This window comes from Acipenser ruthenus, chromosome 9 (assembly GCF_902713425.1).
Source record: "Acipenser ruthenus chromosome 9, fAciRut3.2 maternal haplotype, whole genome shotgun sequence".
Taxonomy (NCBI): domain Eukaryota; kingdom Metazoa; phylum Chordata; class Actinopteri; order Acipenseriformes; family Acipenseridae; genus Acipenser; species Acipenser ruthenus.
The window spans coordinates 5,224,521-5,240,125 of record NC_081197.1 but is presented as its reverse complement, the minus strand read 5'-3'; the positions used below and the strand labels follow the sequence as shown (position 1 = coordinate 5,240,125).

General features: G+C 39.2%; 1 protein-coding gene across 9 annotated transcripts in view; it reads right to left on the bottom strand.

The window, feature by feature from the left end:
- Positions 1 to 15,605, bottom strand: part of LOC117406892 (synaptotagmin-like protein 2) — a 43,383-nt gene that overhangs the window by 3,964 nt on the left and 23,814 nt on the right. The window contains exons 7-19 of one of the 9 annotated variants that reach the window (XM_059030915.1): positions 13,633 to 14,478; positions 10,336 to 12,891; positions 7,625 to 7,729; positions 7,047 to 7,100; positions 6,830 to 6,877; positions 5,195 to 5,289; positions 4,521 to 4,634; positions 3,175 to 3,344; positions 2,961 to 3,063; positions 2,443 to 2,604; positions 1,734 to 1,812; positions 1,227 to 1,326; positions 304 to 509 (exon numbers count right to left, since the gene is read on the bottom strand). In XM_059030915.1, the coding sequence (XP_058886898.1) occupies positions 304 to 509; positions 1,227 to 1,326; positions 1,734 to 1,812; positions 2,443 to 2,604; positions 2,961 to 3,063; positions 3,175 to 3,344; positions 4,521 to 4,634; positions 5,195 to 5,289; positions 6,830 to 6,877; positions 7,047 to 7,100; positions 7,625 to 7,729; positions 10,336 to 12,891; positions 13,633 to 14,478 (4,638 nt within the window). The remainder of the gene's footprint in view (positions 1 to 303; positions 510 to 1,226; positions 1,327 to 1,733; positions 1,813 to 2,442; positions 2,605 to 2,960; positions 3,064 to 3,174; positions 3,345 to 4,520; positions 4,635 to 5,194; positions 5,290 to 6,829; positions 6,878 to 7,046; positions 7,101 to 7,624; positions 7,730 to 10,335; positions 12,892 to 13,632; positions 14,479 to 15,605) is intronic. The other 8 variants (XM_059030916.1, XM_059030918.1, XM_059030923.1 and 5 more) reach the window with 8 other exon arrangements.

The following is a 15,605-nucleotide window of genomic DNA, read 5'->3' as shown; positions in this document are numbered from 1 at the left end:
AAAACTACAAAGCGGTATGTAATTCAATATGTTAAGGTAACATTATTCAGCAGGTTTCATTTGACTTTATGAAGCAAAATTAAGTTAATTCTACAGGGTGATGCAAAACTTTTGGCCAGAGCTGTGCACTCTGTTTTGCCAAAACATTACCATTTTTAAACCCACACAGGAAGAAGGCTGGACTAGAAAGGTGTTTGCCTAACACAGCACATAAAGCCAATGTGTGCTTGCAAATGATTACACGCTTTATTATAACAATCGCATACAGATATGAAGCCCAACAGTGCAATACAAATCCCATACCTGTTCCAAGGCCAAGCCTCAGTCCTCCCAGGAAATGGTTGACCAGCCTGTCGTGGTCCCACACTGTCAACTCAACACAGGCCTCTTTGAGGTCCTCAGGCCGGAACCCATCATACACCATGGTATGGTTGAACAGGGGATTCGACGTCTTCTTCAAAATCCTTGTCTTCTGACGGCTCTTCCTGCTGGTGTCTGGAAGCACCGAACTGGAGCAAGAGAGAGAGAGAGAGAGAGAGAGAGAGAGAGAGAGAGAGAGAGAGAGAGAGAGAGATGTAAAGCTCAAGATATCAGCCGCTTTGATCTTATTCGCAAGTCTTAACTTTAGGTATTTTTTTGTTTTTTTGTGTTTTTTGTTTTTGAAAATGAATGTTTTATACAAAAAGTAGATTCATGAGTTAATTACATTATACACAAAGAGATGGAAAGGTGATATTGGACTAACTAAAAAATAATGACATGACAAGCTTTTAAGACCTCAGAGGACTTACATTTTAACATTTTGTGTTTCAGTGTATATAATACAACTGCCTTCTTACAGTAATGTAGGGCATGTCTCATTGATTAAACATTGTGGCCACTCCCTTATTCCTGTTCATATCAGTTAAAACAATATGTATCCACCCCTAGGTGTTCAAAATAAACGCTTGTATGGCTAAATCATTCATCTAATGGGTAATCTTTGGTATTTATATACTCCATTTAAATGTTCTTGAAACTGTTCTAGACTGTCTTGGTTCCTTTAACATCCACCAAGACAAATTTCAAACACACAGAACTGCATTTAACTCATCAAAACAGACTCCTGTGGCACAATGAGGAAGGGGAACAGAGATACATCATTTCTACAGTGGCAGTCCTGGCAAAAATAAGGGCCACAGCACACTGCCACTCTCTATTCAATATATGAGTGAAGTCCAGTTTACCATTTTACGAAGGGGTCAAGGCCACTTGCCCTCAGCGCTGGCAAGCCCTTGCAGTCCTTCACCCAGATGTGTACCTCCCCTGTGTTGGGCTTCTTTTTACCTGGACAACAAGACACCAGTGTTAAAATAAATCATAGTAAATATGTGAAAATGTATATTCAAAGTCCATAGGCCAGGTTTCACAGGTAATGTAAGTGAGGTCTGTAAACCTACCAACAATGTTAAATTAAGTTATGGGCTATTTAAGATTCAGCTGAACAGATTCAAAAGGTTGTTCTGTAGAGCACATTTTCAAATACAGTTGTACTACACTGGGCCGCTCTGTACATTCTGTGGTGCTGTTGTTGCTTCTAAAGAGTGAAGCTAAAACACAAAAAGCTGTTTTGTTACAAACTTATATTATGTTTTATTATGACTATTATGTTTTAAAAATATGCAGGATTTGTATTTTTTCTTGCGATATGTTGCTGTAACGCCGTTGCTTTTCATTTCACTGAAGTTGCTCACTTTGGGAGACCTGCGGGACGAAGCGGAGGGCTATTCTCATCTCCCCTCTGTGCTCCAGGTTTTGGCTGCCTGAGGGAGCCTGTATCGGGAAACATGAATAATTCAAATGAACACAGGATCAAACTTTGATCATAGAATTATTTCAAAAACATGAATATTTGTAACAGCTCAGTTGCTATAACTGTTACCTAATAAAATACCGAAAACGTTCTCTTCTAATCTGTGCGTGACTTTATTTGAGATCGCTGGGGGATCGTGTTGATTTGACTTGACCTCTTGATAGTCGCTTGACAAATGGACTTTAACTACTCAAAGTTGCCCATTCAAGCATTGTGGATTTTTTTTTGGCTGTGAAATATCAGATGTATCTTAACTAATGTAGGAGACTGTGTGGTCCAGTGGTTAAAGAAAGGGGCTTGTAACCAGGAGGTCTCCGGTTCAAATCCCTGAGCAAGTCACTTAACCTCCTTGTGCTCAGTCTTTCGGGCGAGACGTAATTGTAAGTGACTCTGCAGCTAATGCATAGTTCACACACCCTAGTCTCTGTAAGTCGCCTTGTATAAAGGCGTCTGCTAAATAAACAAATAATAATAAATAATAATAATAATAATAATAATAATAATAATAATAATAATAATAATAGTTATTTTAGGACATTGTTAGGCCTGTTCATTGTCATTGTGACAGAAGCCTGCACTCTGAATCATACCCTTGGTTTAAGAGGGAACCAGTTCATCTGCTTGTTGTCCCAGTCCCATGTCGACAAGTCCACGTCCACCTCACCCAGGAAGCTGTTGCGTCCAAAAGTGTCATTGTGCCAAACGGACAAGTTGAGTGTTTGGGTCATGAGGGTCTCCTTGTCAATTTTGTACTGCAGGGGGGTAACCAAAGTAAGTACAATGTTAGCCACCCCACTGGAAATAAATAATTCTTATTAGAAGAGCCAGAGGAGTTTGTATGTAATCAGTAAGGACCTCAATGTTTTCAAAAATGTGTAACTCACAGTATGGTGTTTTTTATGTTAATGTCTTAACTCGCTTTAACAAGTTTCCCAGCAACTACCGTGCCCACACATGGCTAGGGATAATGTCCTTTTGCTATGCATTGATAAAACAATTCTAAATTGATAATACTATTCTACGCCAAGATAAACTTTTACAAAGACTTGAAGAAATCAGTCTTTTTTTCCTCAATGCACCCCCTTCCCCTGAACTCCCCCCGACTCACCCTCAGTATCTCATTGTAGGTTGGGTTCAAAGTCTTCTTTTTCACCGCTGTCTTCCTTTTGCCCATTTTAGCTTTGTCGGGGAGCAGGTAACTTTTAACGTACCTGGAAAATTCAAAAAAAAATATATATATATATATATTTCAAAGCGTTGCGTTTAAGCGCTGTTGTTGCTGATGTATTGGAACACGTAGAATAGGAGAGGCCAGCGCTTACGGGTGAGAGTGGTGTTTCTTTACATCTGCCTCTGCCAGGTCTTTGCACTGGACCACAAAGATATGGAACTCCTTCAACTGGCTCACGTAATCGATGGTGAACTGAATGTTCCCTTTGACGTCCACGTTCCCGAAATCTCCACTGTAGATACTCATGACGCTACTGCTGACCTTTTGCATTTTAGGGAAAATCGGGAAAAGAATAACACATAAAAGAGCTGTACAATATGCATGGAGTGGTTTATGAGAATACGTTTACCTATGGATGTGGGATCTCATAACAGCACACATACCAACAGCAATGACTAAATAACTCCAGTGCCCCTTTATTTTACTGGCCCCTTCATGCTTTACAATGTTCGTACAGAATACATAATGAACAGAGAGCAGCTGAGGTGAAAAGTCCAACCAGCTAAGCTTAAAACAACTGCAATTTTATAAAGATGTAAGGGTGACAGTAAACAGCAAACATTTAACTGACCTTTGGAGCGATTTACTTTCTAATGGGGTGACTCTCAATAGACAAGTCTTATTGTATCCTTTTTACAGAACAGCCGCAAAGAAAGATACTGAACCCAAATTAAAAAACATACCACAACCTCAACTGCAGTGTGTGGATCTTACAATTAAAAAAAAACATTACATTCTGCACATACTGTTGTATTAGAAACGTATTTATTAGACACAAACAGCTCTGCAGATTAGGATCTAACGAAATATGCAGGTTGATTATTATCATGTTTCTACTCAATGCAAGAAGCAGACCCAGATCTGCAAAATACAATGCTTCTAATTCCCGTCCCCGGCATAAATAAATAATGTTAATGCAGGTAGAGTCTCTTCAGATAACATTGTGAGTTTTTTGTACAGTATATTTCTAATTCACAAAAAGAAAATTGTGCGAAAGTTGCGTAAAAGTACAGAAGTTACCGTCACTTTGTCAAGCCAGGCACTTAAACAAGCTACGAAAATGTCAGGGCTCAGACCAGATCGATATTTTGTATCTAGTATATAGTCATTTGGTCAAACGGAAGGTTTAACCGAATGACAGTTACATATACTGTACATACACTGGTCCGTTACTTGACATGTTCAGACAAGAGCAGAGCAAGGAGAAATAAACAAGCAAAGGCAGGATGAAGCTTCCTGCTAACCATGCTAAAAGAGGCAAATTACTGGTCAGTATCAGTCTAGCCAAATATATAAAAGTATAATTCGGATTAGAATAAAACATCAACACTGTCTGTTCATGGTCTACATTAATAAAACAAAAGCAAGGTTAGACACAATTAAAAAGCTATGCCTGGGTGTTGTTAGAAGGAGCTTTGGGTTGTTTGGTCAACATACAGAGGACATTGATGCCATGCCAGAGGAGTTGCTAAGATTGGTTAGAGAGCTGGCGGTCTTCTTGTGTCTGCCAATGTGGAAACTGCTTTCTGAGGTTGAGTCAGTCCCATCGCTCTACAAGACAGCATACAAACAATAAGAACAGCTGTGTAAGAGACAGGGGTTCAGCCATTGCTCAGCTAATGGAGAACTGCACGACAGGTTAGATGTGCCACTTAATATATTAATATCATATCAGGAGAAAAATGAATTACAATGTCCAAGATATCAGGTTAAGGTGGTAAAAGATGATTCATGATTACATACTTCTATGAAAGGTGTCTCAGGATTAGAGAAAAAAAAAAATAGAAAGGTAATTGTTTTGAGCCAGAGCCAGCATTCATCTCTTCATAATTAAGTTGCACACTCTCAGTTATCAATCCTTTAACCTGTGACATTTTCTCACCCAGCCTCCGCAGATGATTTGTCATTTAACTGAAAATGTATGATTTATGAGTTCTGTGTCATGAATTGATTACTCTGTTCTAATTGACTTCTAAAGAATGTTTCAGGGGCTGTTTTTTTGTTTTGTTCATAAAACAAGACTCGATATACAACACATACCATACATACCACTTCTAAAGTTCAATAATAAAATGCCATGCAACCAGTACAATAAATCATGTCAATGTTACCTCTTGCTGCAGGAATGCAGGCACCGACATGCTCATTTCCTTCATCTTCTTTGAATCCAAAGAGAGCGAGACTGGGTGGGAAGGCACTGTGGAAACTAAACCACAGCACAGCACACTTTAACGCATTCCCTATTAATTATGCATGCATACTCCAGAAACCTTCGGAGACATTACTGCAAGGGGTTTGAAAACAGCCATTCGCTTCTCTGCTTTATCAAGCATGTGTCTGTGTCAGCTGCTATAAACAGCTGCAGCACCGTGGGTTAATCACTGTATTAGAAGTCTGAACTAATAATCAGGGAGCGCCTACTCCTGGTGCAGCAGTTTTAAAGGGGGATAGGGTTACATACAAATTCATGATGATTTGATGAATCCTTCAAACAATATTAGTCAGATGATCAGCAGAGCTAAAAAAACAAACAAAAGTAATTCCACTTCAAACTGAAAAATATATAGTAGTAGATTAAGGACAGTTATGCAAAACTAGAGTTAGTAACATACATCCTGTAACTAGTATCATGAAAACATAGATCACCATGACCTATAACCACTGTATGTTCATACAACAATGTATGAGCACATGTACGCACACAGACAGGTAGGCAGGTAGCTTATGTCCCTAGATTCTAATACTCTCAATAACTTGTGCAAAAGAGGTCCTAAACCTGGTTGCATCATTACTGAGCAAGTGGTTTTCTAGATGTATATAAAATTCTAAATTAAACAGCAAAACGTGGTCATTTTAAGTCTTATTTCAAGCAATGCAGTGTAATTTGAAACCGTGTGATTCGCCAGGTCATTATGTTGTTGGAATTCAACGAATGAAGGCTAGATTCCAAAATGAGATCCATTAAAAAATAAAAAAGACAAACTCTATAGTGTTGAATACAAAAAAGTTATTCAACTTCAGACCTTTCAGCACTTGCTGTGCAACAACGCTTGCGCATTTAGAATCATGGCTAAAGTTTGTTCATTGCATGACTGAGCATGTTCAACCGAAAATACTTCATCACCCTCCAAAGTCTGAAAACAGTACATACTGGTACTGTTAGTCACAAAATGATCTAAAAGATAGATCCGTGATCCTCTCTTTGAAATTCATTGTCAGTGTTTACACAACTCAGGGACCAAAAACACGGTTAGCTATTTTGCTGCTAACACTCTATTCTAGGTTACTGTAAGCTGCCTTGCTTTATTGTTTCACATTCCACACTTGTGTCGCTGGATATGCTGCTTTTCTTAGAAAGCTATTTTTCATATCAAACTCAGTATAATGTCAGCTCAGCACCTTATTTATGCTATACCAATAACTCACTGGCTGTCTAACAGTGCAGGCACTACATTCATCTTTATGCACCCCACAATGCTGAAGCTACTGCTATACTAAATACATGCTTGTCTCAGCAACGTAACATTCATGCTTTTAGTGCATTTTACTCAGGCAGGTGGAGACAGCGAACACCAGAACTCCGTCTGTTAAAGCATATGAAGTGAGTAAGCGTTGTGTGAATGGCTACATGTAGGCTTGAAGTGCTGGCATTAGTTTAAACTGGCACATAACCAAGCGTTAGCAGAGTTTGGTTAATTATATTAGTCTTGGTTGTTGTATACAGAGGATGGCTGTGTCGTACTCACATCCTGACACGATTTCTTTTGGGATTTGTTGAACCTTGGAATGCTGATCTGTTTAGAAGTGTAAACGACTCATTAAAGAAAACGTGATGATAAAGAAAACTCAACAATTGCTAGAATACAGAAAGTACAAGATAAAGCAGGTATTGGTCAAATAGTCAAAAATAATGAAACCCTCGCATATATTAAGTACAGGAACGTGACAAAATGAAATATTTACCATCTTCTGCACTAAGTACTAATTCTCCTCTGGCATTATTTAGACTTCTTTCGTCTGTTAAGGAGGAAAAGACAACAGTTATTCAAAGGACATTTGCTCATTTAACTTTCTTTGCAGGGCTAAACAGATTTTTCTTTCTGATTCATCCATTCTTTTGGGAAACTGTGGTGCAGCTGTAAATTTCTTCCCCACATCAATAGAACAGTGAGGCAAAACACTTGCACACGTCATGGATTAGGGGACAAAACAGAACAGGTAAGCTCTGCAGTGGGTAAGGAATATATACCTGTTCATTCTCCTGGCAGCTTCAAATAAAGAAATGTGAACTACACATGCAGCCATGCTGGCAAACTGAATGTGATAAGCTGAAAGGTGCCGAATCCAATGTGACTTTACCATTAGGAGAAACATTTAGCCACCAGATGACGCTCTGCAGAAACTAAACCCAATCAGACAACTATTACCTGTTTTTTTAAGGGGTGAGTGTTAATTGGTATTTAAAAAATACTTTGTGGATTAAAAGTGACTGTGGTTTGCTCAGCCTATATGCTAAGGCAATGGCAAGGACGTATGCTCACTTGACGAGGCTGACGTAATGTCCTCTAGACTTTTGGAAGAAGACATGGGCTTTGGGGAAATTCTTCTCAGGGCCATCATAACAGGGTTATTCTCTTCATCAAAACCTGCCACAAATTAAAGAACATGAACTCTGCAAACATGTAAGGCTTGCATTGAAAGACTTTAGAGAGAGTTTGAGTAACTAATGCACTAAAGGAAAAGCGCAGGTGCTGACGCACTCTAATCTTATACTCCAATACGTCACGTCAGAAGAAAGCCTATAATTTCCAGAGCAAACTATTACTTCCAAGTTGTATTGATCTAAACAGCTGTGGTACTTATTACCCCCTGTTGTTATCAAACAGAATAAGAACTTAAGCTTCTGGGTCATTTTAAAATCCGTGGAATGACCCCCCTGCTAAAAGTATTTTAATAAAAACTAAAGAAAACTGAAAGACAGTTTTTCAAAAGTTTTTTTGTTGTACCACAAATGTAATTATTTTGTCTTCTACCGTTGAGGCCAAGGGGTATTAATTACCAACACTGTTCAGATCAGTAAAACAGATTCCTATGATTAAATCTGGCTGAAGAAACTTTTACCACCACCAATCAAAGATACACACCTTGCCCGTGCCATTTCCTTGCATAAGCAATAGGAGGATCTTTTAAATTAAAAGTAATATTACACGGACTATACCTGTAGATTTTAACTTTATGAAATAGGAGATGTTTCTAAATAAGTTTTTGTTTGTCCTGAATATAATCAGATATATATCAAACAAGCATTTTTTATTAACTTTGAATCACTACAAAATTAACTTAGTAGTACAGCTATGGCCACAGGTTTTGCATCACCTAGAATTTTAGGATGGAGACATAATTAAAAAAAAAAAAAACTGTTAGGTATTTTATCGTGTAATCAAAGAAACTACAAAATGATATTACAAAAGTCTACCGGAAGCCATAATAGTAGTAAAATATTTCATGTTAGATTTCAGAATGTCACATTTTTCATTAAGTACATGGAAAACTTCAAAGCGGTACTTAATTCAATATGTTAACGTAATGTTATTTAGCAGAGTTCATTCCACTTCATGAAGCAAAATAAGTTAATTCCATAGAGTGATGCAAAACGTTTGGCCATATCTGTACAAAATATGTGTTGGTTTATGGCCTGGCAAAGGATTTTTTTTTTAACTCAAGGAGAGTGCCCAAAACCCTGCATTGATTTAGAAAAACAAGACCATCAAAGCACCCAAATTATGCTCTTGTGGCAAAAGAGCAGAATCAAGTGATCGGCTCTTCATTAGAAGATGCCCAGTGAACAAAACCCTTCAAGACTCACTCTGGCCAGAGACCAGAAGTATTATTAAACATAATAATAAAAAACAGTGGAAATCACTCATTAGAATCACAAGTTAATAGTGTAGATTGTAATCAATAATTGCATTACAACCAATACAAAAACCTGCATCAGTGAATCATGTACTGATAAATATGATTCAGTTTTCATAATAATAATAATAATAATGTCACACCCGTAGAGACACTTCTGTGTCAATACATTGACTTGTTATCAGCAAATCTAAGAGTCTCAAAGGGTTTTTCGATAGATCTTATATTCATTAGATTATTTCTAATATGCATTTGAAATGTAGAAGCAGGGTTAACAGCACAAGGCTGGCTTTGAAATGATATATTTTGGTACTATCCATAATCCAGAAAGTGAAATAAGAAAAGAACAAAGCTACCTTTTGTTTTTCACAGTTTTTTTTATAATGGCTGTGTAGTGCACATCACTAAAGAGGAAGTAGCGGGGTTCCAAAAAATATAGTGTTACACGTCCCCACATGTTGCTACAACTGTTTAAATAACGTACCTGTTATTTTCCTTTGCATTGTTAGCATCCTGACAATTTTTTACGCTTATAACTTTAAAGTCTGTTTCAAAGCTTTTCAAAGTGTCCACTCCAGTGCACTGGGGTTTGAGATCCGTCCTCTAAATCAGGGCTTCCCAATCCTGGTCCTGGGGACCCCCTGTTGCTGCTGGTTTTCATTCCGACTGAGCTCGCAATTACTTAATGAGACCCTTAATTGAACTCATAATTTGCTTAATTAGACCTTTTTAATTGTGTTCAGCTCTTAAACAGTTGCAGATTTCAAGTTAGCTGCAACATTATAAGCAACTTGAACTCTGCAACTGTTTAAGATCTGAACACAATTAAAAAAGGTCTAATTAAGCAAATTATGTCAGGATGTTAACAATGAAAAGAACAATTACAGGTACGTTATTTAAACAGTAACACGTGGGGACGTGGAACGCTATATTTTTCAGAACCCCGCTACTTACTCTTTAACACTGACATGCAAGGGGTTAGACAAAACAATGCTTGCAAGTATGACAGTGTTCGGGGAAAGTGTTTACATTTTTTGTCCAAACCCTGCATTGTGCTGAAATGAAAGATCTGTGAATGCACATGCTGGATAACTACAGTCAGATGCAAGTGAAATGTTCTATTTTATACACAGGCAGAGTAATGACTATATAACAAAAAGTAGTCTCCAACTATTTATATTATATTATCAATAAGGTGTCAAGACCAGGCTTCCAGACCCCTTTTCATTTCCGTTGAACCCTGCTTCCACCTAAATCATATCCGAAAATTATTTGATCAAATCACATACACACATTCTTCCCACTTTGAAAAAGAAACAAGAATTGTAACGCTCACAAGCGGAACTTCTGAAATGCTCAGTACCGGTATAGGACCTGGCGTAGTCAGACGCTGTGCCCTGGGATGAGCCTTCATCGTCTTCGCTCTCTCTGTGTTTGAAAGACTGCAGCACACCTGCTCTTGCTTGGCTTGGACAGTCCTCGCTTTTCACAGGTGTGCTAGACCTTAAAAAACTTGGAACCACATTCAGCTTGGGCTCAAGCTCCTCTGGGAGGTAAACACTGCTTTCATCTTGCGCCCTTTCCTTCCATTCTTTGGGATGATAAGCATCGTCACTTCGCTCAGAGATTCTCCTGGAACATGGCTCTTCTTTATAGGACATGCCTTCATCTCCCAAGGACAGCTCCGTACTCTGCATTGATGCCACGTCACTTTTCTTTTTCTCAGAAACCTCTGAAAGTGATCCTAGGGCATCATGATCTATGCTGGGAGGATGTGTTGATTTCTCCCCATATTCCACCACCTGTTCTTTCTTAGGTTCAGAAAGATCTCTGGGAATCTGGCATTGTTCCCCTCGAAAGGATTTGACCCGAATCTCTGCAGCTTCCGTGGGCAGAACTTTGGGGTAAAAACGGGGGTTTAATATCTTCTTTTCCTCTGTAGGGGACATCTGCTGTTGACGCAACAGGTCAACTGTTTCTTGAATCTTTGGCCCATGACTAGCTGGACTTTTGCTTTTTAGATCACCAGATGTATTGTCAGTGTCAGAGGATGCCATCGTTATGAGAGTTGGCCTGCCTAGGTCTTTAGGTCCTTTACTCCAGAAGTCCTTGAGGTTCCGGAATTGTGAGGGGCTGGTAGTGTGATCCTTATGTTCACCTTGCATTCTATCCTTCATTGTCTGAACTGTGAAAAGGGGCTTTTGATTGGAAACAGAGGATGCCCTGTATCTGTCAAAACCATGGTCAGGTTCACTGTCTTTCATCCTGAGATCTAACTCCGAGGTGGTAAATCTTTTACCTGACTGAGCTGAGCTGACTCCTGGACACTGTATTTGTTTGCTTCCAGATTCATCAGTTTCCTTGGCTTCCTTCTGTTTGACCACAATAATTTTGGGTTCACTTTTCTCCTTCTCCCAGAAGGACTTCAGGTTCCTTATTTTGCCAGTCTGGCTGTCCTCTTTGCTTGAGACGCTTTGTACAAGGGGTACTGGACTGCTTTGTTTTATATGTGCAGTATATTTTGACAAATACACTAAATCGTAATTATCCTTGCTTTTATCTTCGTCACTGGACTGCACTGTGTACACTTCCCCACCTAAATGAATGGATTTAGGGGTGATTGTGCTATTCTCTATGCAATCAACTTCTGTCAATGGTTTATTTTCTAGTGAAATGGAGTTCTTGCCTTCCTCGACTGGAGTAATGGTACTTTCATCATCGATATCAGAGTTGTCACAGTAGAATTTAGATGCATGTACGATTTCAGTCTGGTCCTCACTGGAGGCTGGTATAGCAAATGAAGTTCTCCATTGTAGGGAGGGAGTAGAAGATTCTTCAGCGTCCTTAACTCTATCATACGTGCCACCAGGTTCAGATTCTTCTTCTACGTCACATTCTTCAAATGAGAATGCTTCATATTGAACACCTTCATCCATTGATGGCTCTTCTGTTGGTTGATTAGGCCTCTCTATGTCAACCATGGACTGGATCATGTTGTATAGTGATGATGCATTGTTTGTCTTTACCTCAGGAATTACATGTTCTTCTACCACTGGTGTTTTTCTTGTGTAATCTTCTTTACTGGCTTTCATTTTCAAAGAAGACTGGTCCTCCATGTTTCTTTCAAGTGTTTCCCCGGAAGATTGTATCTCCCATGGTTGATCTGCCATCTCTATATTGGTCAGGGACTGGACCATGTTATACAGTGATTGTGCATCGCGTTTCTTCACCTCAGGAATAATATGTTCTTCTACTACTGGTGTGCTTCTTGTGTAATCCTCTGTCGTGGTTTTTACTTGGAAAGAAGACTGTTCCTCCACATTTCTTTCAAGTGTTTTACAGGATGATGGCTCCTCCCTCAGTTGACCTGCCATGTTTGTGTCCACAATGGACTGGACCATGTCAAATAGTGATGATGCCTCCCGTTTCTTTGTCTCAGGAATGATATCTTCTTCCACCACAGGCGACCTTCTTTTATAGTCTTCCTCAACATCCCCTTCAAAAGTTCTTGGAACGGTGGAAGAGTTGAGCGCGTTTGACTGTAGACTGCCAGGACGATGTTGGGAAAAGTCAGTGTTTACCTCGCCTCTCCTTTCGGAGGAAATGGCTTCAAAACGTGGGTCTAGATCAAGCTCTGGTTCTGCAAGGTTGGGTTCATACTCCCTTTCATCAACAGAAGACCTTAGTTTTTCAGTGCTCCTGCTGAACCACTCTAGGACTTTAGATATGGATTCGCTGGCCTCCCTGGTGAGATTCAAACTTTGTGTTTCAGGCTTGGGAGGCTTGGGTCTCTCATGGATTTGCACCCGATCGTTTACAGGCTTACCTTTCACAGCACTGACAGGCTGTAGACTGGACACCGGAGGGGATTCAGCATGATATTCATGTTGATCTGCAAAACAGACAAATTATATTTTTCATTTGCAACTTTTTTTTAATACTACATTAAGAATGACAACCACAACATTCAATCCCACTTCTATAAGAATCACCACTAAATGAAAATTTAAAAAAATCCTTTAAATCTTTTATCAAAGAAGACTGAAAGGATCTTGAGTCATTCCACCACTCACCATTAGTAAACTTGCCATGTATAGATGTGATGCATGTTATATGTGTATGAATGGTTAGTCATTTTTGGATTAGTACACGGAATTATGGAAATCAACAAAAGCAGATGTTTGAAGTTTTTAGAGCTTTAGAATCTTATGCCAAGTGATTCAGCCAAAAAAAAAAAATGTAAATGTTTTCCAAAATCATAAAAGAAACTTGTTACTGGTGTATGTGTTGTACTCACTGATTGAACATGGTCTTGAAGATCCTGTCCTAATACTTGCACCTGTAAGGACATGTAATGTCCAAGCTGCTATCTACCTCTGTATCATACATAATCAATCATACCTTCTGAAGTAAAGCTACATGACTACACTGATGAGCACATTACCCTGCTAAAACATCTGTCTACTTTTATTTTTTAACTCTATTCTATAATACTGAAGTATGCCTTTGAGCATGTAATACAACTTCCAATATTCAGGATTGCTATAATTAAAGGATGATCAGTTCTGATTAATTGATTGATTGATTGATTGAATTCCACTTTTGCTTCTTAATTTGGTTTTAACTGGCTTACCAACAGTGATTTGGGGCGGATTTATTTCAACTCTTGCCATTTCTGTCACTTCTCTCTTTCTCAGATTCTCACTTGTGTCCACCGCTCGATAATTATCTGCGAACCTATTACCGCTTTGTGCTTGCCACATGCTTTCCGGGAGGGGTGGACTTTGTTCCTTTGCAGTGAATGAAGCTGGCAGTGCGGTCTCTTCAAGTTGCTGAGGTTTATCAGTGGTTGAAAGGTGAACTTCGAGGGTTTCAGGAGCATGAGAAGTTGAAAAAGCTTTGCTTTGGAGCAACCCGTTGCCTTCAGGTCCGTCAACCGTCTTGGCATTGGCAGTTCTAGCAAATTCTGAATCTAGCAAGTCATGCTCCCCCATTTCTTTTCCGTCCACTAGCTGGTCTGCCCTTGAGGCATCCCTTTGACTGACTCCTGGGGAGAACCTCACTTGCTTTCTATCAATAGAATTTTGGGAGAACCCCTCTGCATTCTGCTCACTCGGGAGTGTCTTCTCAGCCACAGTTTCTGGGATGACACTTGGTGACATAATGCTCCTGTTTCTCTGGGGCTCCTGAATGCCACCACTGTTGAAACGATTGATTTCAGAGTCATTGGAGCCTGAGCTGGAGCTGGAATTGCGCTTCAAGATGCCTTTAGGAAGGCCAGCGGAGCTGTTCAGGTCGCTCCTATTTTGCTGTCTTTGTGAGGGGCTTTCATTGCCTAACTCTGAGTCCTGTGGTTCGTAAACTATGGTCCTCTTTTTAGGCACCGGAGCCTGTGCACCAATTCCTTGGGACAGCCTGAAATTCTCTGTAGTTGGTAAATCTATACTGGATTCAGTATCCCTGGGTGACGACAACTGGTCTGCAAAAACAGGGGGAACAATGTGGATGGATAAAACACAATGACAGGACATGTAAGGCACAAGACAGTACACAATGGGGTTCTTTGCTTTGGCATGAACATACCAACAGAATATAACCGGATGCATAAAGTAACACCCAAGAGAGTGTTACCATGGACAGCAGGCAAGATGAAACTGCAGGAAGATGAGTATTGCATTATCTTGTAAGCACAGACTATAAGGGACTAAGTGTTAAGACTATGGTAAGGTCTTGAAAGCTTTGTTTGTGAAGATTAAAATGTGTTTGTGAAAATGTATTTATTACAACTAGATTACCAGACAAACCTTTTTGAGATGTAACATTTTGTTTGGTCTAGTTACTTTAAATTCTTGTAATTCTGGATATTATTTGTACAAAGATAGTAGATTGTTTGTTGGAGTTTACTCCAATTCCTACAACCAACGTCTAAATAAATTTCCTCAAAGAAACTTGTAGATATTTTCAGGTTAAATGGGGAATATCTGAATTGTACGCACGGCCCAGGCTGGTCATGCATGTCAGCTTATCTGTCTTTGCAAAGTGGTACATGCCTTCTTGAGCATAATCTCTAAGCATTATTAGTAACAGCAATTGTATAACAAACTAAACACTACAGGCTAATGCATGGCACACTATTGACTTTTACACATAAGGCCTAGTTTGTTGTCTTGTTACATGGGATTTGAACATGTTAATGGACAAAGACCAAGAAAAAACGAATGAAGACCTGATCACACCTTAAGACCAGTTGCAATAGCTATGGTTTATGATGATGCCTTTGACTAAGGCACAGCTACTTGTTTGCCTGCATCTCTACTGAAGAACTGTTGCGTATATTTGGTATGGACATTTGCGAAAGCATTTCAGATCTGATGCTTGTCTGTGCTTACCATGTAATGTGCTTAATATGAAACATGATAATATTATTTGAAACATGCAGTCATTCATGTGCATGGCAAACCACAGGAAATTAAAACAAGCAAGTTATATGGTGTTTAGAAGCATAGAGCATGCTGCATTGGACACATATAGAGGAAAGCAAGGTTACTTACAGGCTTTTCAGTGAATCAGCTAACCACACTTACTTTTATTGCCAAGCTGTACGTA